At 41.5% G+C, this 21,375-nt stretch overlaps 1 protein-coding gene across 1 annotated transcript in view; it reads left to right on the top strand.

The window, feature by feature from the left end:
* dipk2ab (divergent protein kinase domain 2Ab) overlaps positions 1-21,375 on the top strand; it is a 224,646-nt gene that overhangs the window by 101,136 nt on the left and 102,135 nt on the right. The window contains exon 3 of the mRNA XM_078205558.1: positions 4,036-4,339. Coding sequence (XP_078061684.1) covers positions 4,036-4,339 — 304 coding nt within the window. The remainder of the gene's footprint in view (positions 1-4,035; positions 4,340-21,375) is intronic.

The raw sequence follows: 21,375 nt of genomic DNA, 5'->3' as shown, positions 1-21,375 counted from the left end.
CTGTGCTTATTTGCAGCAATTAAACCATTCTCCAGACAATTAGAAGCAAATTCCTCTTGGTTACATCCTGAGGTCAATTGGAGAATGATTATTTCTCCTAAGAGTTTTGAGGGGCATAAACAAGAGTGGACAGGAGGCAACTTTGCCCCCTAGTTATTGAACCCCCCCTCCCCCACTAAGGGAAATAGATTTGAGGCAAGGGGCAGGAAGTTTAGAGGGGTTGTGAGGAAATAAATTATCACCTAAAGGGTGATGGGAGTCTGGAACTTGCTGCTTGAAAGGGTGGTGGTGGCAAGAAGTATTTAGGTGTGCACTTGCGATGCCAAGGCATACAAGGCTACGGGGCCAAGTGCTGGAAAATGGGATTAGAATAGTTAGGTTGTTTGTCTTTGACCAATATAGACGCAATGAGCTGAAGGATCTTTTTCTGTGCTGTGCACCTCTATGACTGAGTTGCAGCTGATTCTAAACCCTTGGCTGTGCCCCTACGCTGAGAAACGCAGCAAAATATTGACGTTCTTTAAAAAGATTTTGCAGCTATAACATCGTGCGATAGGAGCCTTTGTAGTCGTTTCAATGAAAATCTAATTTCATTTATCTGCAATGCTTGATCAGCCAGGCTTAAATGTGCTCCATTCCTCACTGGCTGCCAAAACAGAAGGACTCAGCAGCAACATAATCTTGGCCCAATGTGTGGTGGGGTTCCAGTACCATTGGCAGAAAGAGACAAGTATCCACTTGGATAAATGTTGGAAGATACTTTGATGGAAGGATAATTCTGTCTTTGATTAATTAAAAACCTGTAAAATACCAGCCAGCTTCATGGTATTCTATTCCCGGGGTGGGGGTGGAATAAACAGAAATGCACAAGTTCATCGGTCTCTGAAAGTAAATATAGTTGCACACTTTTTTTAGTGGATTCGTTTAAGATTTCAGTGGTATCAATGTATATACTTGATGTTGAAACTTGAAATTTAAGCGAATTTTATAACGGATAGTGAAGGCAATTGGAGCATTAATAATGTCTGCATTTATGTGCTGACTCAAGTCAAAATGTTTGATCTGAATTTTTGTCACATGTATTAACACACAGTGAAAAGTATTGTTTCTTGTGTGCTATACAGACAAAGAATACCGTTCATAGAGAAAGAAAGTCGAGGGTGCAGAATGTAGTGTTACAGTCATAGCTGGGGTGTCGAGAAAGATCAATTTAATATGAGGTTACAACACCATGAGTTACTTCTAAAATTTGGTTACTAAGCTAATACTGTACTGATAGAATAAATGGGTGGTACGGTGGTTAGCAGTGCTGCGCCTCAGCACTAGGGACTCGGGTTCGATTCCCGGCTTGGGTCACTGTCTGTACAGAGACTGCACATTCTCCACGTGTCTGCGTGGGTTTCCTCCAGGCGCTCCGGATTCCTCCCACAGTCTGAACGATGGGCTGGTTAAGTGCATTGGCCATGCTAAATCCTCCCTTAGTGTACCTGAACAGGTGCCGGAGTGTGGCGACTAGGGGATTTTCACAGTAACTTCATTGCAGTGTTAATGTAGCCTACTTGTGACTAATAAATAAACTTTAACTTTAACATTAAATGGTCTGGTGTCAGCACAGCAATGTTACAACGTTGAAGGGAAATGCATCACCTATTGTAGGTGTATGATGCAACATGTATGTATGAAAATGCAGCACCAGGGACAGCCTCTACCCACTAAAATATAATTACAATTGAATATTATTCCCCCAGAACAAAACAAATTGTGTATTTGGCTACAGTTTTGTTTTACAAAGCAATTGGCACAAAACCATTCATTGTAAATTTATTTTTCTAAGTGTAATCTGGCTCGCTTGCTGCTGCTCAGCATTACATTAAGTGTCCCAGTGTAGTTGTTTCCTTCAAAAGCAAAATACTGCGTATGCCAGCAATCTGAAATAAAAATATAAAACGCTGGCCATTCTCAGCAGGTCCGGCAGCACCTGTATCGGCGACGCAGAATAAATGTTCCAGGCTGATCTTCACCAGAACAGTTCTGAGGCAAGATCATTGTTCTGAAACGTTAACTCTGTTTCGCACTCCACAAATGCTGCCAAACCTGCTGAGTGCGTCCAGAATTTTCTGTTTCAAGCCCACTAAAAGTTACTGTGGATTTCGGCCTCATTCAGACCATTTTAGCAAAGTGAGTGATTGGCCAGGAAATGCAAAGTGTGACTAGGAACTAAAGCAGTCTTCTAATTTAAACATACAAATTCTTATTGTTTTTCCTCATGGCGTAGAATATCTAAAACAGATATGCTCACCATTTCTGCCGGTATGGAGAGGTGAGACTGCAGAGGAATCATTGGAAATGTTTAATGATTCCTGAAATTAGATCGACCTTTATAACTTTTACAATGCATAATTCAATGGACTTCATTCAGAATTCAATACAAGACAAATATTAATATGTTGGTTCCTGATTTTCTTTGAGGAAAAGATTTCATAAGGGATGAGTGATGTATTTATCGGAATTATAAGTAGATTCTAGAAGTTATCTCTTTTTGTGCATCATAAGGCAGCACGGTGGCACAGTGGTTCGCACTGCTGACTCACCGCGCCGGGTTCAATTCCGGCCTCGGGTCAATGTCTGTGTGGAGTTTGCACATTGTCCCCATGTCTGCGTGGGTTTCCTCTGGGTGCTCGGGTTTCCTCCCACAGTTCAAAGATATGCGGGTTAGGTTGATTGGCCATGCTACATTGACCCTAGTGTCAGCAGATTAGCAGGGCAAATATGTGAGATTACGGGAATAGGGCCCAGATGGAATTGTGGTCGGTGCAGATTCGATGGGCCGAATGGCCTCTTACTGCGCTGTAGGGATTTTATGATAAGGTTTTAGTCCAAAAAATACTCTGCAGCACCATCGTTGCATTGTTCTAAATTCAGCCTTTGTTTTCTGCTGTGATCAGAATTTCCTCTTCAAATCCCCTTAATTATGGTGGACTAATATACAATTGAGCTAAGTTTTTATTTTTTTACACACCTCGAGATCTGAAAAATAACTTAGACTCTTCACTACCTGGCAGAGTAGCATGACATGGGAATACACTTAATCTGAGTCATCTAAGCACACCCTTGTGAAATGAATTGGTGTGCACAGAGGTCTCGTGCATTGATTCCTGGAAATTTACAAATGAACCAACAGGACTACATAACACTTAACTATTAAAATTAAGTTTTCCCCTTCAAGATATTGGGTTAATGGACAAAGATTGATTCTGATGTGGGGGGGAAATCAGTAACTAGAAAGAATAAGCTAGAAAAATAGTAAGGCTGTGAAAAATTGGTTATCGTAACATGTAACGACTTTGCAAAGGCAATGATATTTATGGAAAAGGGGTGGACTACCCCTCTCCATGAAAGGTGCAGAAGTCTCTCAAAGCTGGGTCAAGTCTGGATGTGGGGAGGGGTGGATGATACTGATAAGCTATCATTTGAAGGGCACTTGGTACAATCTCCCAATTAGTCAAAATAGCCAGTCAACTCTGAAAGGGAATTGGATAAGTGCTTGAAAAGGAAGAATATAATTGCATAAAGGAACGGGTTTGGTTTTGATAGTTTCAACTGGGAATTGGTTCCAGCAGAGGTGCCATTAGTAGATTTATGGTTAGTCATCACTGCAGAGCAATGCCAGATAAATTAGCCTCATAATTAAGCCCCCCCCTCTCATAATATTTGCACTTGTTTCCTTTTTGCTTCTCCTTCCATAGTTTCTCCTTGAAAATGGCAGTAACCTTCTTTGTAACACGGTTATACCATGTAGCAAGTCAGTCTTGCCCTGAGGGATATGTGACTTCTGTTTCTGATGCCATAGTGAAGGCAGTTGTTAAGAAGTGTAGCTGAGAGAATATAACATTGCAAGCACTATATGGGAGCTTGAACCTATGACCCCTATGGTGTAAGACAGTCCAAAACTGCATAGCCTGTAGGCTATATAATAAATTATTAAGCTTCAACGTGATGATATTTGAACTTTTTTTTTCTCCCTTGTCTTTGCAGAGTTTTCCATCAGATGAAGGATGGCCTTTTGCAAAGTACCTTGGAGCCTGTGGGAGAATGGTGGCTGTAAATTATGTAGGCAATGAACTTTGGAGTTTCTATAATGCACCCTGGGAAAAACGAGTAGACTTGGCCTGGCAGTTGCTTGAAATTGCTGAACAACTCACTAACAATGATTTTGAATTTGCGCTCTACCTCCTTGATGTCAGCTTTGACAACTTTGCTGTTGGACCTCGGGACGGAAAAGTCATAGTTATTGATGCTGAAAACATAATCGTGGCCGACAAAAGATTAATCAAGCAAAGTAAGTCTTTTATTTGTCTTTTGTTCAGGAAGAATCTGAATTCGATGGCTAATACAATTGCTTTAAATTGGCTGAAGATGGTAAAACATTTGTCATTGTGGTTTACTTTACAATATGTAGTTATAGAATTGGAGAATCCTAACCACTTGCTACATACTAAATTATTAAAGTAGTTATTGTTGGATTCAAAAGAAAGGACTATGTGGGAGGTTCAATTGGCATGCTGAACACCATTTTAATATGTATTCAACCATGCACTATTCCAGAAGTTGAATTACTACTTGCGATCGTTTTGTGTAAAATTTATTTACCTCAAATGCAGCAGGATTTTTTCCCCCTTCATAATACTGGCAATTTGCCAGAACTTGTCATATAAAAGCAGAGACATTTGAAATTGCATAGACTGAAGCTGTCCAGATTTACCCATTGTGCTACAGGAGGAGGGAGGAAATCTGCAAAGGGAATGGTTAGATGAGTGGGCAAAAAATGAGCATGTAGAGAATAATGTGGGAAAATGTGAACTTGAAGAGGTTGCAGGAAGAATGGAAAAGCAGTATACTATTACAATGGGGAGAGATTGCACAACTAAGTACAGAGGGATCTGGGTGTCCTGATACATGTCAGAAAAAGTTAGTATGCAGGATACAGCAAGTGATTAGAATGGGAAATGGAATGTTGGTGTTTATTGCAAGGGGAATAATATATAAAACTTGCTGCAGCTGCACAGGGTATTGATGAGACCGCATCTGGAATACTGACAGTTTTGGTCTCCTTTGGTCTCGGGCGGCACGGTAGCACAGTGGTTAGCACTGCTGCTTCACAGCTCCAGGGACCTGGGTTCGATTCCCGGCTTGGGTCACTGTCTGTGTGGAGTTTGCACATTCTCCTCGTGTCTGCGTGGGTTTCCTCTGGGTGCTCCAGTTTCCTCCCACAGTCCAAAGATGTGCGGGTTAGGCTGATTGGCCATGCTAAAATTGCCCTTAGTGTCCTGAGATGCGTAGGTTAGAGGGACTAGTAGGTAAATATGTAGGGATATGGGGGTAGGGTCTGGGTGGGATTGTGGTCAGTGCAGACTCGATGGGCCAAATGGCCTCTTTCTGTGCTGTAGGGATTCTATATTTGAAAAAGGAAAGAACTGCATTAGAAGCAGTACAGAGAGGGTTCAGTCGATTCGTGCCTGAGATTAAGGGTTTATCCTGTGAGGAAAGATTGGGCTTGTATCCCATTGAAATTTAGAAGAATTGAGAGGCTATCTTATTGAAACATGCAAGATCCTGAGGGGTCTTGACAGAGTAGATATCGCTGAGGATGTTTGCATTAATGGGGGAGACTAGAATCAGGACACACAGTTTAATAATAAAGAGGTCTCCCTTTTAACTAAGCTAAGGAGAATTTTCTTTCTCTAAGGGTCATTAGTTTGAAATTCTCTTCCCCAATGGAGACTGGGCCATTGAATGTCTTCAAGGCAAAGTTGGACTGATTTGTGATCGACAAGGGAGTCGAGGGTTATGGGGGCAGAAAACTAAGTCCTAGGTTCCAATGTAATTGCATGCACTTATCCCATTAATGTAAAATAGTGAATGAAAAAATCTACAGTGTAAAGTAAAATCTGCAGGATTCTTTAAAAATTGAGCACGGTTCCACAGGCAGTCAAATTCTCATGGACCCCATTTTTTGAGTGAAATCTCTAAAATTAGATCAACACAGGGTGATTGAAGATGCTTTTGGAGGACTTGTTATGAATTGACATAATGAATGTATGATTACGTTGGTTTGATAATTACAGACATGCCCTGATTATACCTGTGTGCCACAACTAATTTAATTTCACATTACCAAAAATATTACTGACTTAATGTACCCCAGTGAGAACTATAAAAATTGTATTAGTAACTATAACATGGCTGGCAAAAGATTCAGATTTCTGTAAGCTGCTTGAATTTTGTCCTGAGCTGCTTCAGTATTATATTCTAATCCAGCTGTTCTACAGTTATTTAGTTTTACATGCTTTGCAGCAAGCCCTACATCTGTGATGAGTTTTTGGTCTCCAATGGGACAGCAACTGAAGAGTTGACTGTTTTCTGTGTTGCCCCTGTGTTTGAAAAATGAAAAACTACTATCCAGTGACTCTTACTGGAAAGAGCATGTTTAGATGTTGGGTGAAGATAGTATTGGTGACATTGTTATCTGGAGATGCCCTCTACACTTCAGTGGATGTATCTACTAATATTGCCTGACCCTAGGCTCATGTGTGAAGAGTGACCACTTGGGCACAATACTAGTTCCGGCTTTTATTACCTGTGGAACTGGTTTCTAGTAAGAGTCAACACTTTGAGGGAAAAAGACAGAAAACTCTGAATGCTGTCTGCCCCCAAGTGTAACTTTCAGAAATGCCTTTTTGCTATCAAATAATGGAGTCGTTCCTTACAAGTAACTGTTGGAGAAAAGCTGTCCGACATTTTGTTTAATTTGGATGTGGCTTCTACGATTTTACATTTGTATTGCATCTGATCTTCAACTCAGCAAGATTTTCTCTCTCTCTTGGAAAATGGGTGCGTGAGAAGCCTTCAGTAGCTGTGATCTGATTATATTTGCTTTTTGCTGATTTTCACCAAGTTTGGTGAAATTTTTGGTTTAAGTATATGATAGAAATGTGCTTGTATGTCTGTGTTTAGAAGCACTGCCATAATGTCTGTAAGCTACTAGTAATGTAATTAAACCTCATCTTATTGAATATTGAGGTGTTAGAAACAAAAGTGCCAATCAATGAGCTGTCTGTGAAAACTGTCAGATCTAATTAGAGCTCGCCTGATGAATTACTGAACCATTGTGATATCGAGCCATTCAGTCCAAAAGATCCTGTGTTCCGTTCTTGATTTGTATTGAGTTAGCTCTCTTGGCTGAGGTAGCAGTTGCACAACAATTGACTTCTATTCCTAAACTCAGACGAGAGAGAGAAATAAAGACTTGCCAGTGATTCTTGATAGTACATGTTCCCTGTCTGACTCCATGCTAGTTGATGTTGTAGATGGCTCTCTCTCCTAAGATACTGCCCCCTTCCTTTCATAACTGCTCTGATCAACCCACTTCTTAAATAACACCCTTAACCCTATTGTCAGTGCAGACAGCTGTCCTTTCTCTGATCTTCCTTTTCTCTCAAATCTTCAAGCATGTTGCTTCCCAAAGCTGTTTGTGTCAGCTTTGGCTCAGTTGACATCATTCTTGTCTGAGTCAGTTCCAGATTCCCGTTTCACTCCAGGTTTGAAGACAGTCTAGCTGGCACAGCAATGCAGTATTGAGGGAGTGCTGCACCTGCGATGGTTCTCTGGAGTTTATAAGAATGAGAGGTGATATTGAAACATTCAAGATTAGAAAAGGGCTTGACAGCCCAAATCTAGAACCAAGGGGACACCGTCTCAGGAGAAGGGGCTGATTATTTAAGACTGAGATGAGAACCCAAAGGGTTGTGAATCTTTGGATTTTTCTACCAAAGAGAACTTTAGATGCTCAGTAGTTCAGTATATTCAAAACGCGTTTTGGTCGCTAGAATTTTGAGTACAATGGAAATTGAGGGATATGACAATAGAGGTGGCAGATCAGCCATAATCTTGCTAAATGACAGAGCAGGTACACAAGGCCATTGGCCAACTCCATGCTCCTATTTCCTCTGTTCTTGTGTTGTTAAATGCAATGTCTTGGGCATCACAATATATACACACTCCTGAAAATTATCTCCTGGGAGGGGAGAGAAACAGACAAAATCCAGGACAATTAAGAAAGATGGTATAGGAAAACTCTATAAGGCACCTTTCAAACAATGGAAACTAGTCCAAGAGACCTCTCTGGCCATGATTGCTGTTATGAGATGATTTCTGCTCTATCCAGAAAAAGGTCTACCTGTCACTTGAACGAGTTGGAACCCGAAGCAAAGCAAATGGGTAAAAACTACAGGTAGTAACGAATTTAAAAATAATAGTTGATCAACAAATATAAAATGATTGCAAAATATGCAAATATGTAGAATAATGGCAAATAAAAATCAATATGGATAACTAACAATAAGCAACATAATTCGTGAATATGACTGAAATAGCTAAGAATGAAAGTCAAAGTGACCTAGGGACTACAGTAGATTTAACCTCAATACGCACAACCAATGCAGAGCACTAATCAAAGCAATTAGAACACTGAATACAACCAAAGTCATGCTTAAATTGCACAGATCAGTCAAATCAGATTTTGAGTATTGCATCTGGTTCTGGTCACTGAGATGTCAGAACAATTAAGACAGTTCACAGAAGAGTCATATAGCTGACCCCAAGTTTCAGAGATCTGAGTTTTGTGAACAAAAGTATTAAACTTTTTGTCTTTAAAAGGAAGAGATTGAGATAATTTCATAGTAATTTTGTTCAACTCAATGTAAAAGGTAAATACAGAATACGTTTCAGAAGGGCAAAAGGAGAAATGGATATAAAATTAGCTAAAAGCAAATTTAGAAGATGGTCCAAGATAATTCTTCAGTGACCAACATTTGGAATGGACTTTGAGATACATTAGAGGCAGCAATCTAAAATCATTTTAAGAACTAATCAGAATGTGCAATGGAGAAAGTGCAAGGGTGGATGTGTGAGATCAACCAAATGGTCTTTCCCACGCTAAATTATCATGTAACTTTAAGTTGTACTTGTTTCTATGCTAGGATTTCAAAATTACTCTTTTCAATTTAAAAAATGTAAAACTTATGAACTCTACAAATTGGTACCTGACATTCCAGATCCTAATATTGCAGCTTATTTTGACAGATTCAGTCAATCTTTTTGATGTTGGGCAAAGTAACAGACTTGACGATTCCTGTAATACCTAGCCCTGTGCCAAACATTGTTAGGAGAGCAGTAGGCTGTCAGAGCAGGGAAATAGATCGTGAATAAAGTGAAAGAAGCAGTTGATGAAAGAACAGGATACATATTTCCCAAAGCTACTGTTCATCCTCAGTTGTAACAGGAGACACATTTACTTCTATTTTCTTCTCCCTCATCCCATCTGCCCCAAAAGAATTGAACTGAAAGTATAATTTTATACATGATTAATGTTAGTCTTTGTATTAGGGAACCCTATAGTGATAAAGTACTTTCCCCATATCAAAATTGATTATGTAACATAGCTTAATGCATATAGGTACACAAGGTGCAGAATTATGTCAAGTGGAACAATAAGAAATGACTGATTAAATAGATACACGCTGATGCTATACCTTGACATGGTGTACAGATTACTCTTAATTTTTAGTTTTGTTATTTGACTTATCTGAAACTTGAAATTCTTAAATGCTGAACTCGCATTATTACTGTTTAATTTAACTGACTGGATAATAGAATTTTGAAGTGGAAAAAAATACTTGAATTAAAAAATAGATTATAAATGCAACTAAGTTGCATGCATATCTAGAAATAATTAAGCCCTCTGAGCATGTCTTTTTGCAGGAGACAACAATAGCATGTGAAGCAAAATAGCCAGAGTATGTCAATATCAAATCAAAATAAACAAGCTATACCAGCTTTTATGTTTGCACAGTAAAAATTGAATCAAATTTATCTAGTTTTAAAATCAAATTCATACCTGGATTGTGGAAAGATTCTGTAACACTGAAACACAGCATATAAAATTAAATGATAATCAAAGCATTCATGGAATAGAAACATGCAGTAAACAATTGATAGTGGCTCATTCACCTTCACTATCAGGATTACAGATATTGTTTCATCTACCATTAAAAGTTAATGTTTTGCGACCTAACAAACCAACGACTTGAAAACAAAGGCATGAAAGTTTGGCGGCAAATCATTTTTTTTCTAATAAAGGAAATGACAGAAAAAACATAGGGACTTTGCAGCAACCCACTTAGGATTCTCTGCGATAGCCAGAAACTCCTGTTTCCACATGTCATACACTTGAAAAGGCTTGCACTAGGGTTGAAAATTCCTGTATTATTCATGGTTGTAATACATATTTAATCCTCTGCTGGAATCATATGCCTCATATCCCCAGTTGAAAAAGGCAAGACGCTAAAGATAAAGTTGAAGCTTACAGAGCCACGATAGTGTTGACTCCAAATGAAAAATTCAAATATATTCACCTAAAATGAAAAAGCAGCGTGCAAGCATTTTTGTAGTAAGTTCTTTGTAAATACAAATTAAGCTAGGTCAGCAATCACTTTGTGTTTGATTTTTTTTCCCTGAGCAGCAGCTCAGAAAATAGCATGAGCACAGATGTACACTGAGTGGGGACGTTGGTGTCCATCGCCTGGAGTGTCTTGGTAGCTCCATTACTGATCAAGCTGGCCATTTCCTGAGGACATACCTGCCAGACGGGGCCTGCAGCAGCTGGTAAGAAAACCAACCAGAGGGAGAAACCTACTTGACTTTGTCCTCATTATCTGCCTGTCCCTGATGCGTCTGTCCTTGACAGTATTGGTAGGAGTGAGCACCGCACAGTTCTTGTGGAGATGTCCTGTCTTCACACAGGACTCCACTGTATTGTGCAACAATCCACCTTGCTAAATGTGACAGATTCAGAACAGATCTACTAATTTACATATGGGCATCCATGAGGTGCCATGGGTCATCAGCAGCAGCAGAATTATATTCCACCACATTCTATAATCTTGTGACCTGGCATGTTCCTTGCTGTACCATTACCATCAAGCCAGGAAACAACCCTGGTTCAGTGAGCGTGGAGAGCATGCCAGGAACAGCATCAAACATACCTAAAATGGAGATGTCAAACTGGTGAAACTACAGGACTTTTTGCATATTGAAAAGCAAAAGCAACAAGCTATAGACAGAACTAAACAATTCCATGACTGACTAATCTGCTGCATCCAGTTGTGAATGTTACTGGACAATTAAACTGGAATAAGTAGGCTTCATTTACATCCCCATCCTCAATGGTGGAAGAGCCCAGCTATGAGTGCATAAGACCAGGCTGAAGCATTTGCAGTCATCTATAGCCAGTGTCAAGTGGATGATTCATCTCTGCCTCCTCTTCAAGTCCGCAACATCAAAGCTGCCAAACCTCAGACAGTTCGATTCACATGGTATATTAAGGAAATATTGAGTGCACCGGATACAGCAAAAGCTATGCATCTTAACATCCCAGCTGTAGCAATGAAGATTTATAGTGGAACTAGCTATGCCTCTAGCCAAGTTGCTTTAGTACAACACCAGCATGATCCCAACAATACAGAAAATTACTTGGGTATGTCCTGTGCAACCAAATGTAGGAAATATTCAATCCGGCCAATTATTGTCCATTTTGTCTGCTCTTGATTTTCAGCAAAGTAATGTAAGGTGTCCTCAGCAGTGCCATTGAGTGGTACTTACTCACCAATAACATACTCACTGATCCTAGTTCGGAATCCACCAGAGCCACTTGTTTTCAGACCTCTTTAAAGCTATGGTTCAAACATGAACAAAAAACTGAATTCCAGAGCCAAAGTGAGAGTGATTGCCCTTGACATCAAGGCAGCATTAGATTGAGGGTGGGATCAAGAAACACTGGTAAAATTAAGTAACTAGGAATTTTGGGGGGAGGGGCAGGGGTGTGGGAGGACTGGCTGGACTGATGCCTGTCACATAAAGAACATAAGAACATAAGAAATGGGAGCAGGAGTAGGCCATCTAGCCCCTCGAGCCTGCCCCGGCATTCAATAAGATTATGGCTGATCTGAAGTGGATCAGTTCCACTTACCCGCCTGATCCCTATAACCCCTAATTCCCTTACCGATCAGGAATCCATCTATCCGTGATTTAAACATATTCAACGAGGTAAAAACTGACACCGCTAGCCAAAAAATGTTCTGAAAAACGAGTTTGCACATTCTCCTCGTGTCTGCGTGGGTTTCCTCCGGGTACTCCGGTTTCCTCCCACAGTCCAAAGATGTGCGGGTTAGGTTGATTGGCCAGGTTAAAAATTGCCTCTTAGAGTCCTGGGATGTGTAGGTTAGAGGGATTAGCGGGTAAATATGTGGGGGTAGGGCCTGGGTGGGATTGTGGTCGGTGCAGACTCGATGGGCCGAATGGCCTCCTTCTGCACTGTAGGGTTTCTATGATTTCTATGATTTCTATGAGGTAGCCTCCACCACTTCAGTGGGCAGAGAATTCCAGAGATTCACCACCCTCTGAGAGAAGAAGTTCCTCCTCAACTTTGTCCTAAACCGACCCCCCTTTATTTTGAGGCTGTGCCCTCTAGTTCTAGTTTCCTTTCTAAGTGGAAAGAATCTCTCCATCTCTACCGTATCCAGCCCCTTCATTATCTTATAGGTCTCTATAAGATCCCCCCTCAGCCTTCTAAGTTCCAACGAATACAAACCCAATCTGCTCAGTCTCTCCTCATAATCAACACCCCTCATCTCTGGTATCAACCTGGTGAACCTTCTCTGCACTCCCTCCAAGGCCAATATATCTTTCCGCAAATAAGGGGACCAATACTGCACACAGTATTCCAGCTGCGGCCTCACCAATGCCCTGTACAGATGCAGCAAGACATCTCTGCTTTTATATTCTATCCCCCTTGCGATATAGGCCAACATCCTAGGAAGATGGTTGTGGTTTCAGGGAATGAATTATCTCCGCTCCAGGACATTACTGCAGGGGGTCTGCAGGACAGTGTCATAGAAACATAGAAACCAGAAGCAGGAGTAGTCCATTCAGCCCTTGGAGCCTGCTCCGCCATTCCCCCCAGTCAACGTCCGTGTGTCCCCCTAGTTCTGGATGCCCCCACCATTGGAAACATTTTTTTTCTGAATATACTCTGTCTAACCCTGTTAGAATTTTCTAAGTTTCCATGAGATCCCCTCTCACTCTTCTAAACTCCAGTGAATATAATCCTAGCCGACTTAGTCACTCCTCATATGACAGACCTGCCATCCCAGGAATCAGCCTGGTAAACCTTCGCTGTACTCCCTCTGTAGCAAGGACATCTTTCCTCCGATAAGGAAGACTGCACACAATACTCCAGGTGTGGTCTCACCAACACCCTGTACAATTGCAGCTAAACATCCCTATCTCTATTCTCAAATCCTCTCGCTATGAAGGCTAACATATCAATTGTATTTTTTGCCTGCTGTACCTGCGTGCTTGCTTTCAGTGACCAATGCACAAGGACTCCAGGGGCTTATTGAGTATCCATCTCTCTCAATTTACACCCATCCAATTTTGGCCCAGCTATTTCAGTTGCTTCATAAATGACCTTCCCTCCATCATAATGTCAGAAGTGGGGATGTTTGATGATGATTGCAATGTTTAGCACCATTCACAAATCCTCAGATAATGAAAGTCTGTGCCCATGTGCAGCAAGACCTGGACAACATTCAGGCTTGGGCAGATATGTGGCGAGTAACTTGCGTGACACACGTGCCAGTCACTGACCATCTAGAACAAGAGAAAATCTAGCCACCATTCCTTGACGTTCAATGGTATTAGAATTGCTGAATCTCGCACCATTGACGTGATTGGAGTAGCCAATGACCATAAACTGGATTGTACTAGCCACTTGTACTGTGGCTATAAGAGTAGGTCAGAGGCTGGGTATTCTGTGGTGCGTAACACATTTCCTAACTCTCCAAAGTCTGTCCACAATCTGCAAGGCACAAGTCAGGAGCATGATGGAATACTCTCCATTTACCTGGATGACTGAACCTCAACATGTCCATGGTCAAAGCAGTTTGCTTGTTTGGTGCTCTGTCCATCAACTTAAATATGCACTTCCTTCACCACCTTTGCACTTTAGCGGCATTGGGTATCGCCTACAAGATGTCTCCAACGTTTCTTCGCCATCGCCTCCTAAACCTTCGACCTCTAACGCACAGAACGAGATCAGCAAGTCCATGGAAACCACCACCAGCTACAAAATCCACAACTCCCTCCGCCCCAAGCTTCCACAGTGCCCTGACTTTAACATTTGTTACCATTCCTTCACTCTCTCTGTCAAAATGCTTGAATTTCCTCCTTGTATATCCCCAGGACTGCAGCAGTTCAAGAAGATGAATCACAGCCAGCTTCTCGAGGGTTTTTTGGGGCGATGGGATCATTCCTGGCCTTGCCATCATAACTGACAAAAAGAAATGCATCTTCAAAACTCTGCGTAGATTTATGTTAAACTGTGTGCAAGACATTTGAAAAACAACTTCACAAGTGGAGATTTAAAATGTCATCATAACACAATCTCGCATGAAATGAGCAAAATACTGCGGATGCAGGAATCTGAAACAAACTGAAAACTGCTGGGTTTTTCCAGCATTCTGTTTTTGTCTTGCACGTAGTGACTTCAGTTATGATTTTACTAGTTTTTTTGTGGTTTTACTTGTTATCTGATAAAAGTCAAGCATCCGATTATTGTGGCGCACGCTGTAGCCAAAATATGGAGTTACCTCACAGAGCATTCTCAACAGCTTTATGGTAATAATGTATTCCATACTTTGTAATTTAAACATGAAGGTCTGTAGTTTCTGCATCATTTCTGACAAGTGAGCAGCTTAATCTGTGCAGAAACAAATCAAATAATGCAAAATATTGCAGAATTTTAAGTGTGGGCTACGATCGTCATGTTGTTCAAGTACTTGTGATATTTTATGCTAGTTTGGGAAAGTTCTTCATAATGTGTACAGCACTAATCCAGCACTAATTACCTGATCGGTTAAATGAAACCTGCACTGCTGCTACAGAAATCATCAATTAGTTTGAGAGAGATGTGCTGCTTACCTGCTGGTCTCCAGCCTCACTCTGAAGGGGATTTTTTTTCTGCATTTTTATACCTCATCCTAAACTTCAGGCTCCATTGGGCCCATTCCAGACTTTCCAGTCACAAATTAATTATGTCAATTACAGTGCTCGAGTGCGCTGAACTATTATGTTGGGGTATATGTCAGTGGTGAAGGGAGTGAATGTTTGTGAAAGGATTGCCAATCAAGTGGGCTGCTTTGTCCTGGATTGTGGAAAGCTTATTGAGTGTTGTTGGAGTTCCACACATCCAGGCAAGTGGAGAGTATTCCATCACACTCCTGAATTGTGCCTTCTACATCGTGGACAAGCTTTGGGGAGTCAGAAGGTGAGTTACTCACTGCAGGATTTCTAGCCACAACGATAAACCCCCCAGAAAACTGATAATGGGGGATTCAGTGATTATCATGCCAGTTAGTGTTAAGGGGTGGTAGTTAGATCCTCTCTTACTGGAGATGGTCATTGCCTTACACTTGTGTGGTGCGAGTATTACTTGCCATTTGTCAGCACAAGCCTGATATTGTCAAGGCATTGCTGCATTTGGACAATGCAACCTGTCTTCATTCCTCCGCAGCCTCTTTTTGTATCTGCTTCACTGCTTACTTTCCCACCCGACTTTGTATCTTTCAACAAAATACACTTGGTTCCCTTCAGTTATTGATCTTGATTTGCATTGCTGAGTCCCAGTTACAGCCTGCCAACCCAAAAATGTCCAGTTTATTCCAACTCTATTTGCTGTCCATTAACCAATCTTTTCTCCATGGTAATATATTACCCTCGATTTCAGCCCTAATTTGTCTCAATCTCTTGTGTGGCACCTTCTTAAATGTTTTTTGAAAATCCAAAAGCACTGCATTCATTGCAGTTGTGTGGACCAGGCTGGATGGACCAGTGGATCTTTTCCTGCCCATCGCTGTCATATGTTCATTATCATTGACTAAATTAGAATTGGTAGTGATTCCACCAGTTGTAATGTCTGCATCAGTTATATACTGCTTCTTTACCCACGATTTTTGCTGAATTCCTGAGTTAAAATTGTAGATTTTAATGTAAAGTTTTATCAAAATTAGCATTAAATTCTTGGCATATAGATTTGAAAATCTGTGATAATCTCATTGTTAATGGGAACATTTTGATTTATTATTGTCGCATGCATTAGTACACAGTGAAAAGTATTGTTTCTTGCGTGCTATACAGACAAAGCATACCATACATAGGGAATGAAAGAAGAGAGTGCAGAATGTGGCGTTACAGTCATAGCTGGGGTGTAGAGAGGGAGATCAACTTAATGCGAGGTAGGTCCATTCAAAAGTCTGGCAGCAGGGAAGAAGCTGTTCTTGAATCGGTTGGTACGTGTCCTCAGACTTTTGTATCTTTTTCCCGACAAACAAAGGTGGAGACAGTATGTCCGGGGTGCGTGGGGCCTTTGATTATGCTTTTCTGAGGCAGCAGGAAATGTAGACAGAGTCAATGGATAGGAAGCTGGTTTGCATGATGGACTGGGCTTCGTTCACAACTCTTTGTAATTCCTTGCGATCTTGGACAGAGAAGGGGCCATACCAAGCTGTGATACAACCAGAATCCTCCCACAGTCCAAAAGACATGCTGGTTAGGTGCATTGGCCATGCTAAATTCTCCCTTCGTGTACCCCAACAGGTGCGGGAGTGTGACGACTAGGGGGATTTTCACTGACTTCATTGTAGTGTTAATGTAAGCCTACTTGTGGCACTAATAAACAAACTGTTAAAACATCTGCGATGGTGACTCTGATACTGGTTTGTCTGAGGCTTCCGGAGTGGAGGGCGTGCTCGCTGATGTCTTGCTTAAAACGGGCATTGAGCTCATTGGAGAGGGGTGCATTGGTGCTGGCTCTCAACAGCAAAAGCTTTGGACGGTGTGTTGTACAAGAGAGAGTGGTTGCCTCTAACAAATTGCTTTGAACCTTTTTCACTGGGTTGAATAAGTTGTAATTCAAACAATTTAGTACTTAGATGACTAAGGGCCTAGAAATTATCTGTCTTGGAAGTATTTCATAAATGTCTGAATTATTTGAGGTCCTCATTTTCCTCCACTGCTAAATCAGTACCGATACTAACTCCCAAGTTTTTATAAATTCCCTTTTATAGCTGAACTCTGCCCATGTAAAGAGGTGCCTGAGCAAATGTAATGTTGGGGATTGTAGACTTGTTGCAAGCAGCATTTTAATCATGTGGCTAGGAGACATTCCTCTGGTCACATTAAGATCTATTCCGTCCTTGCTGTGGTCACTTGAAAGAGCAATTCAGGTTGGCTATTCAACTGTGATAGAATATCGATTTTAAGTGCACATGGTTGGTGGTGAAGTCACTTGCAAGGAAATTTGCCATGGCAACTGCATTTTACGTATCATGTAGGTCAATTATTTCAATTAGAGTTTAATTTTTTTAATTTTTGAAATGTAACTTATTTTAATCTTGTACCTACCCAAGTTATCTTTTGTAAGTTTAAAATAAAAGACATTGACGTATAAACTTGTTCCACTCAACTTCTATAAAATGAGCCATAAAATTCTGTTCATTTAACAGCATCACAAAAGCAAGGTGGATCAATGCCTTTCCAATTAGGATTTTCAAATACTTTCACATTTCATTTTTGAAGCAGGTGCTTGGATCTAATTTTCACTGCACAAGGATTTATTTCTTAGCATGAAGATCATTTGCCATTTTCTGTCAAAATAATAAATCTTTTGAGATCAGAAATAACATGTGAAATAGGACCACTGATGGGGCATGTGCTCCCTCATGCCTACTTTCCGCTATTTCATAAAGTAATGGCTGGTCTCTGATATCAACTCCACTTTTCCTCGCCTGTCCCCCATAAACCTTGATTTCCTTGGAGTTCAAAACCCTATCCATCTCAGCCGTGAGTATACTTGACCATTGCCCTTGGGAGCAGGGAATTCCAATGTCTCAAGTGCATGAAGGAATTCCTTTCTTGAGCCCAAACAGCCAACCAGCATCTCACTAAACCCCTGTGACATTAGTGTACCTTTTAAGAGTTTTTTAAAAAATCATGTTTTAAGAACATAAGAACATAAGAAATAGGAGCAGGAGTAGGCCATCTAGCCCCTCGAGCCTGCCCCGCCATTCAATAAGATCATGGCTGATCTGACGTGGATCAGTACCACTTACCCGCCTGATCCCCATAACCCTTAATTCCCTTAACGATCAGGAATCCATCCATCCGCGCTTTAAACATATTCAGCGAGGTAGCCTCCACCACCTCAGTGGGCAGAGAATTCCAGAGATTCACCACCCTCTGGGAGAAGAAGTTCCTCCTCAACTCTGTCTTAAACCGACCCCCCTTTATTTTGAGGCTGTGTCCTCTAGTTTTAACTTCCTTACTAAGTGGAAAGAATCTCTCCGCCTCCACCTTATCCAGCCCCCGCATTATCTTATAAGTCTCCATAAGATCCCCCCTCATCCTTCTAAACTCCAACGAGTACAAACCCAATCTCCTCAGCCTCTCCTCATAATCCAAACCCCTCATCTCCGGTATCAACCTGGTGAACCTTCTCTGCACTCCCTCCAATGCCAATATATCCTTCCTCATATAAGGGGACCAATACTGCACACAGTATTCCAACTGCGGCCTCACCAATGCCCTGTACAGGTGCATCAAGACATCCCTGCTTTTATATTCTATCCCCCTCGCAATATAGGCCAACATCCCATTTGCCTTCTTGATCACCTGTTGTACCTGCAGACTGGGCTTTTGCGTCTCATGCACAAGGACCCCCAGGTCCCTTTGCACGGTAGCATGTTTTAATTTGTTTCCATTGAGATAGTAATCCCATTTGTTATTATTTCCTCCAAAGTGTATAACCTCGCATTTCTCAACGTTATACTCCATTTGCCATATCCTCGCCCACTCACTCAGCCTGTCCAAATCTCTCTGCAGATCTTCTCCGTCCTCCACACGATTCACTTTTCCACTTATCTTAGTGTCGTCTGCAAACTTCGTTACCCTACACTCCGTCCCCTCCTCCAGATCATCTATATAAATGGTAAACAGTTGCGGCCCGAGTACCGATCCCTGCGGCACGCCACTAGTTACCTTCCTCCAACCGGAAAAACACCCATTTATTCCGACTCTTTGCTTCCTGTCGGATAGCTAGTCCCCAATCCACTTTAACACACTACCCCCAACTCCGTGTGCCCTAATCTTCTTCAGCAGCCTTTTATGGGGCACCTTATCAAACGCCTTTTGGAAATCCAAAAACACCGCATCCACCGGTTCTCCTCCATCAACCGCCCTAGTCACATCTTCATAAAAATCCAACATGTTCGTCAAGCACGACTTTCCCCTCATGAATCCATGCTGCGTCTGATTGATCGAACCATTTCTATCCAGATGCCCTGCTATCTCCTCTTTAATAATGGATTCCAGCATTTTCCCTACTACAGACGTTAAGCTGACCGGCCTATAGTTACCCGCCTTTTGTCTCCTTCCTTTTTTAAACAGCGGCGTAACATTAGCCGTTTTCCAATCAACCGGCACTACCCCAGAATGCAACGAGTTTTGATAAATAATCACTAACGCATCCACTATTACCTCTGACATTTCTTTCAATACCCTGGGATGCATTCCATCCGGACCCGGGGACTTGTCCACCTTCAGTCCCATTAGTCTACCCAGCACTGCCTCTCTGGTAACATTAATCGTATTAAGTATTTCTCCTGCTGCCAACCCTCTATCGTTAATATTTGGCATACTATTTGTGTCCTCCACCGTGAAGACCGACACAAAAAACTTATTTAAAGACTCAGCCATATCCTCATTTCCCACTATTAACTCCCCCCTCTCGTCCTCCAAGGGTTCAACATTCACTCTAGCCACTCTATTCCTTTTTATATATTTATAAAAACTTTTACTATCATTTTTTATATTAATTGCTAGCCTAGCTTCATAGTCTATCCTTCCTTTCTTTATCGCCTTCTTAGTCTCTCTTTGTTGTTTCTTAAATTTTTCCCAATCACTTGTTTCTCCACTATTTTTGGCCACTCTGTACGCAGCTGTTTTTATTTTAATACTCTCCTTTATTTCCTTCGTTATCCACGGCTGGTTCTCCCTTTTCTTACAATCCTTGTTTTTTGCTGGAATATATTTTTGCTGAGAACTGAAAAGGATCTCCTTAAAAATCCTCCACTGTTCCTCAGCTATCCTACCTGCCAGCCTGCTCTCCCAGTCTACCTTAGCCAATTCATCCCTCATCCTATCATATTTCCCTCTGTTCAAACAAAGGACACTGGTTTGAGACCAAACTTTCTCCTCTTCCATCTGAATCAGAAATTCGACCATATTGTGGTCACTAGACCCAAGAGGGTCCTTCACAATAAGATCCTTAATTCTACCTACCTCGTTACACAATACCAGATCCAAAATAGCTCGTTCCCTCGTCGGTTCCGTAACATGGTGTTCAAGGAAACTATCCCGACAGCATTCTAAGAACTCTTCCTCCATTCCACCCTTACCGACTTGAGTCTGCCAGTCAATGTGCATGTTGAAGTCCCCCATGATTATTGCCGTTCCGTTTTTACACGCATCCCTTATCTGCTTGTTTATAGCCCTCCCCACCTCAACATTATTATTTGGGGGCCTATATACCACACCTAGTGTCTTTCTCCCTCTACTATTCCTCATCTCTACCCATAACGATTCCACGTTTTGTTCCTCAGAGCCTATGTCATCCCTCAGTACTACCCTGATATTATCTCTTATTAATAGCGCGACACCACCACCTTTTCCTTCCTGTCTATTCTTCCTAAACGCCTGATACCCCTGGATATTCATCTCCCAGTCCTGGTCACCTTTCAGCCACGTTTCTGTAATGGCCACTAGATCGTACCCACTTGTGCTGATTTGCACCATCAACTCATTCACCTTGTTCCGAATGCTTCGTGCATTCAGGCAAAGTGTCCTTATTCCAGCTTTTATCTGGACCCGCTTTGATGAGTCGCGAACACCCTCTCCCTCTACTCCCTTATCTAAATTACCGCCTTCATTCACTTGCACCCTCTCCTCTACCATTAATTTTGTAATTCCCCTTACCCCTGCATCCTCCCCCCCATCAATTAGTTCCTTGATCCTAGTCAACTCTTCTAGCTCCCCTCCCCCCAACCTATCTAGTTTAAATTCTCCCCAGTAGCCTTAGCCAACCTACCGGCCAGGATATTGGTCCCCGTTTTCTGTAGCTCACAGCCTTAAGCTGATGATGTCATT

The sequence above is a fragment of the Mustelus asterias genome, chromosome 3, assembly GCF_964213995.1.
Source record: "Mustelus asterias chromosome 3, sMusAst1.hap1.1, whole genome shotgun sequence".
NCBI lineage: Eukaryota > Metazoa > Chordata > Chondrichthyes > Carcharhiniformes > Triakidae > Mustelus > Mustelus asterias.
Note: the sequence above shows the minus strand (reverse complement) of the source record. Positions and strands in the feature narration are given on the sequence as shown.